Below are 4,484 nucleotides of genomic sequence, written 5' to 3'. Positions count from 1 at the left end.
AACAACAATAAAATCCTAAATATGTTTTTCATCTCTGCAAAAAATAAAACAAAGCATAAAATCAGATCAGCTGCAGATTTCAAACACAGCCTTCTTTTCCATCTGATTCTATAAAGCTGCTCATACAACTGCCAGATCACGTCTATAGATTTCTCATAAAGCATTTATGTGCTTGATGCAGATGATCATTTTACTGCCAAATACTGCAGATAGATGAATTCTGTTGGGCTCCAGGCAGTTCAGGAGGCATCTGAGCATCAATAATTCATGAATCCCTGTTTGTGCATGTGAAAAAGAGTGATCCATGTGTTTGTGCGCGTAACCAAACAAGACCTGATAGACCAAGTTCTTGTTTTTGATACTCGAACCTCCGTTTATTTGAACAAAAATTCAAAAGAGATAAAGAAAAAATGGGTTAAATCCACTCAACTTAAATACAAAAATAAGGGACTCAAATTGAAATCAATGTATGAATACAGTTTACACGTACATCCAGTGCCAAGGAGCAAGATGAGAGCATTGTGGGAATTACAATACTTTTGATATGGCGAAAGGAGCTTGGTCAAGCCAAGATTCTTTGTTCAGCTGGGTCTGGTAAAGGTCTGTTCGTTAGTGGCTTGAATCTGTGTTGTTTGTCCCAGTCTTAAAGCTAACAGTAAAAAAATAGAAGGGAGGCTGTGGAGAGCCAGCCCAAATTCTATCTAACGCCTCCTTCTCCGGGTTTCACCGCCTGTCTGCTGCGCAAAGAAGGATCCATGATCGATTGGAAACCAAAACATGTGCGCCGTGAGGGTGGAGATTGGATGAGTGGATCAGAATCGCCACGAATTCTAATCTGTCGGGGCGTTGTCTGCTCACATGGCTGCTCTTTTTTTTTTCTTTCTTTCGTGGATAAATCCCACAGTGCGGACGCACAAACCGCCAGTCGTTAAACCAACAGGTCTCTTTTGCGTGTTTATGTGCTTGTGTGTGCGCAAAAGTGTGCGTCTCTGGGAGCAGGCAGAGTGGAGAGGGGTGGGGAGGGGATTCCTTTGCGCTCACTCTTTGCCCCCGTTAACCAAAGACAGCTCTTTGAGAATTCCACTGGCGTCCACGCGCCGCCTCTCGCGGATCATATCCTCCAGGCTGCGAAACACCAGCGTGTGCACTCCACTGCCGGACAGGTGCACTTTGAGGAAGTACTGCTGCTCCGCCGAGTGCGCCTCCCCGCCAGCTTTGAACTCCCGCTTCCCAAAGCGGCACCAAGCTGCGAAACTTTCCGAATTGGTCCAGCAAATCTCCTCGCTCCTCAGGCTCAGGTGTCCCACTGCGTTCTGCATCACCAGGTCGGGGGGCAGCGGTCGAAATCGGTACCGATTGTTGACTATTCTCCCGTGACGCCCGCCGCTGATCTCCAGCAGGCTGTCCTTGCGGATCTCGCCTTTGTGCAGATGAATAATCTGGTCGTCATGCTCGTAGATGACCCAGTGGGGGGGTTGCGCAGTGCCCACCAGCTCCAGTAGGTCCCCCGGTTTGCACATAGTCAGCAAAGTTTTGACCGAATACACATTCAAGTCCTCGTTTTCCCGCAGCTTGGAAAAGATGCATTCCTGGGAGCAGAAGGCCGAGTACTCCACCTCGCTGACCGGGAAGGGCTCCTCCTCTGTCGGGCTGTGGTCCTTGGTGAAGCCGCAGTCGGACGGAGTGCGGTCGTCCACCTCCTCCTCTTCGTCAGAGAAGAAGTAGGCTACGCCGACCCGAAGCTCGTCCTTCTCCAGCCCGGACGGATCCCCCGTGGGCAGTTCGCTGTAGTTGAGGTGGGTGATCCGGTCCAGTTGATTTCCCATCAATGACCTGGCAAGGCAGAGGCATGGACTGCGGTGTCTGAGGGGGGGCAGAAAAGGGATAATGTCAGATGTGCGCCTTTTTACGCACGAGCCACTCATTTGTGAGCGCACAAACCACTCATTTGCACGGACTTAAAAGTGTTGCACAAACACCCAACACCTGTCAGCACCCCTCCCCCACGGTAAACAGACCCCCCCCCCCTTCAGTCACATCACTGAGCTGCAAGTGTGGCCAATCACAATCAATGATTCAGCGCACCTTGCCCGCTTCACACCCAGTGGTCAAATCAATAAATCCCGGGGATCCTGGGAGAAAAAAAAAGAATCACGGGGAAAAAAAAACACGAGGGTGGAACCTGCGGTGTGAAAACATCTATTCACTTCACACAAAGGCCAGTCTGGTGTCTTTACGCGCACCTAAAGTAGGATTAAAGCGAATACCTGTGCGCTCCCAGGACAAATGGTTAGATATCCTTGTGATCCATGAGAGCAGAGGGCTGCATGGTCCTCTCTGCTTTTCTGTTTTGGCCCCTCTTTTCGTTCTTGTCACACTTGTGCCTGACTCCTTGCACCACGCACCGGGCTCTCCGGCTCTGACGCGGGCTCGTGCCTCGCTTTAAACGGCGCCAGCGTGCGCTTAAGTACCACGGAGAGCTCCGCCTCAACCGACGCGCTCCGCCTTGGGTCGGTTTCACTGGCGCTCGTTCACGGGCATGTTGACGAGCAGCCAATGAGAACCCCCGAGGAGCAGACGGGGCCAATCAGATGGTCCAATCAAGTGTTCCGAGGGCGGCCGGCGGCGGCAGACGACTGTTACCGAGGCATGGTGTTTGTTGTCAGAGAGCGGTGGAATTCTCCTCATGATCGGAGTCCGTACGGTGCGTGCCAGCGCACCCACGTGATCAGATCATATAGACCCCCCCAATAAAGATACGACATGTTTGCCTTCAATAAAGATCTATGATCAAAATAAGGATTATGCGCAGAAATGCCCTTTGAAACTTTCTTTCTTCTTACTATGCACTCACATCTGTCAACAGCAGGTGGAGGGAGGGACTGGGGGGAGGTGGGAGCAAAGGAGGGAATAAAACAAAGGAGTCAACGGGGAGGTTGTAATATTTTACTCCGCAGTATAGGGAACCGAATCTGGCTCAGGTGGAATGCGCGTTAAATTTCACCTCCTTTGCTGTCCTGTAATGTTTCTGTTTTCAGCTCTCAACAGAAAGCATCATGGCGTTTAGCAGACCCAAAGAGAGAATATTTCTCTCTTCTCTGGGGAATCTGTAGTTATTACTTATTTATTTTTCTTGGCAGTATCTGGAGCTGCAGGGTTGTTTTTATTTCTTGGCTACGGTGTGGATGGAAACTGAGCCATCCCTGTTTTTTTGGTAATGACAGGTAAAGCTATAGGTGCTTTTCTATGTATGTACAGGTCCAGCAAAGCAAGAACAAAAAGACTCCACCACGATTATATGGAGCCTTTAGCATGACAAAAACACATAAACTTAAAAATAAATTGTTACCTCAATAATCATTTGGGGCCATGAATTAGTATTTTGTGTGTATACATTAGTATTTTATTAGTTTTTTATAGGGACGAAATGCTAATTTCTGTACACAAAGAAGCTTCTTTTTTTTTTTTTTTTTGCACTGTATGGCCAAAAATTCACATTTTGTTCCCAAAGTAAAAAATGTTGGCATTCAAATTAGCATTTTGTGCTAACAAAATAGTAATTTGTGCGCACAAATAAAATAAAATGCCACAGAGTAGCATTTTATTTGTATTTTATGGAGACAAGTTAGCATTTTGCGTGCTTAAATAAGGATTTTATGTGCACAATTTAGAATTTTTTGCACCTTATATCTACAAATTAGTAATTTGTGCTCACGAAATAGTAATTTGTGCTCACAAATTAGTATGCCATGTACCAACACAATAATATGTGTGGACAAATTAGCATGCTGTGCACACAAATTACTAGCTTATGTGAACAGATTAGTATTTTGTGTCTGCAAATTAGCATTTTATTCGCATATTTTGGCACAAATTAACATTTTTTGTGCACACATTACTTTTTCATGGCCACGAGTAAGCAATTTGTGGAGACAAATTAGTATTTTTTAAGCACAAATTAGAATTTATGCACGCAAATTAGCATGCCGCATTCACAGAAAATAGCAATATGTGGTCACAAATTAGCATGTCATGCAAACAAAATAGTATATTTTTGTACAGATTAGCATCTTGTGCACACAAATTGCTATTTTTTGTGAACAGATTTGGATTTTGTGTCCACCAAATAGCATTTTCTAAGGATTTTTGAGCACAAATAAGCATTTTGTATGCACAAATTACTAGGGCTGTAACGAGTATCCGGGTGCTCGGGTATTCGTGATCTGCTCCCAAAATTTCGAGTACGGATATTCGCGACGTCCAAGATCGCTGATTCGCGATCTTTATAAATGTAGTAAATTGTGGCAAAAGATGATCAAAATATCAATTGAGGACGATGTATTTTTGCTCTGAAATGTAGATTAATGTCAGATTTTAAGTTTACGAACTAAAATAAAGTCCGAAAGGGCCACCGTACTTCCACCGGAAGTAAACACATCTTCTGACGGTGAAGCTTCCGGTTTTCAAAGTAAAACTAGCGAGAG

General features: G+C 45.5%; 1 protein-coding gene across 1 annotated transcript; it reads right to left on the bottom strand.

The window, feature by feature from the left end:
* Positions 1 to 349: 349 nt before the first annotated feature.
* On the bottom strand, positions 350 to 2,454 carry lratd1 (LRAT domain containing 1). Its single transcript, XM_024291951.2, has 2 exons — positions 2,268 to 2,454; positions 350 to 1,863 (listed from the first exon to the last, which is right to left on the bottom strand). The coding sequence occupies exon 2, from the start codon at positions 1,824 to 1,826 to the stop codon at positions 1,038 to 1,040; it is 789 nt and encodes a 262-aa protein (XP_024147719.1). The 5' UTR covers positions 1,827 to 1,863; positions 2,268 to 2,454; the 3' UTR covers positions 350 to 1,037.
* Positions 2,455 to 4,484: the final 2,030 nt, after the last annotated feature.

This window comes from Oryzias melastigma, linkage group LG24, assembly GCF_002922805.2.
Source record: "Oryzias melastigma strain HK-1 linkage group LG24, ASM292280v2, whole genome shotgun sequence".
NCBI classification, from domain to species: Eukaryota; Metazoa; Chordata; class Actinopteri; order Beloniformes; family Adrianichthyidae; genus Oryzias; species Oryzias melastigma.
The sequence above is the reverse complement of the archived record's forward strand: the minus strand, read 5'-3'. Positions and strand labels throughout refer to the sequence as shown.

What these genes read in the sequence shown, in the direction of transcription:
- lratd1 (XM_024291951.2), bottom strand. Translation starts at nt 1,826, where the DNA reads ATGGGAAATCAACTGGACCGGATCACCCACCTCAACTACAGCGAACTG.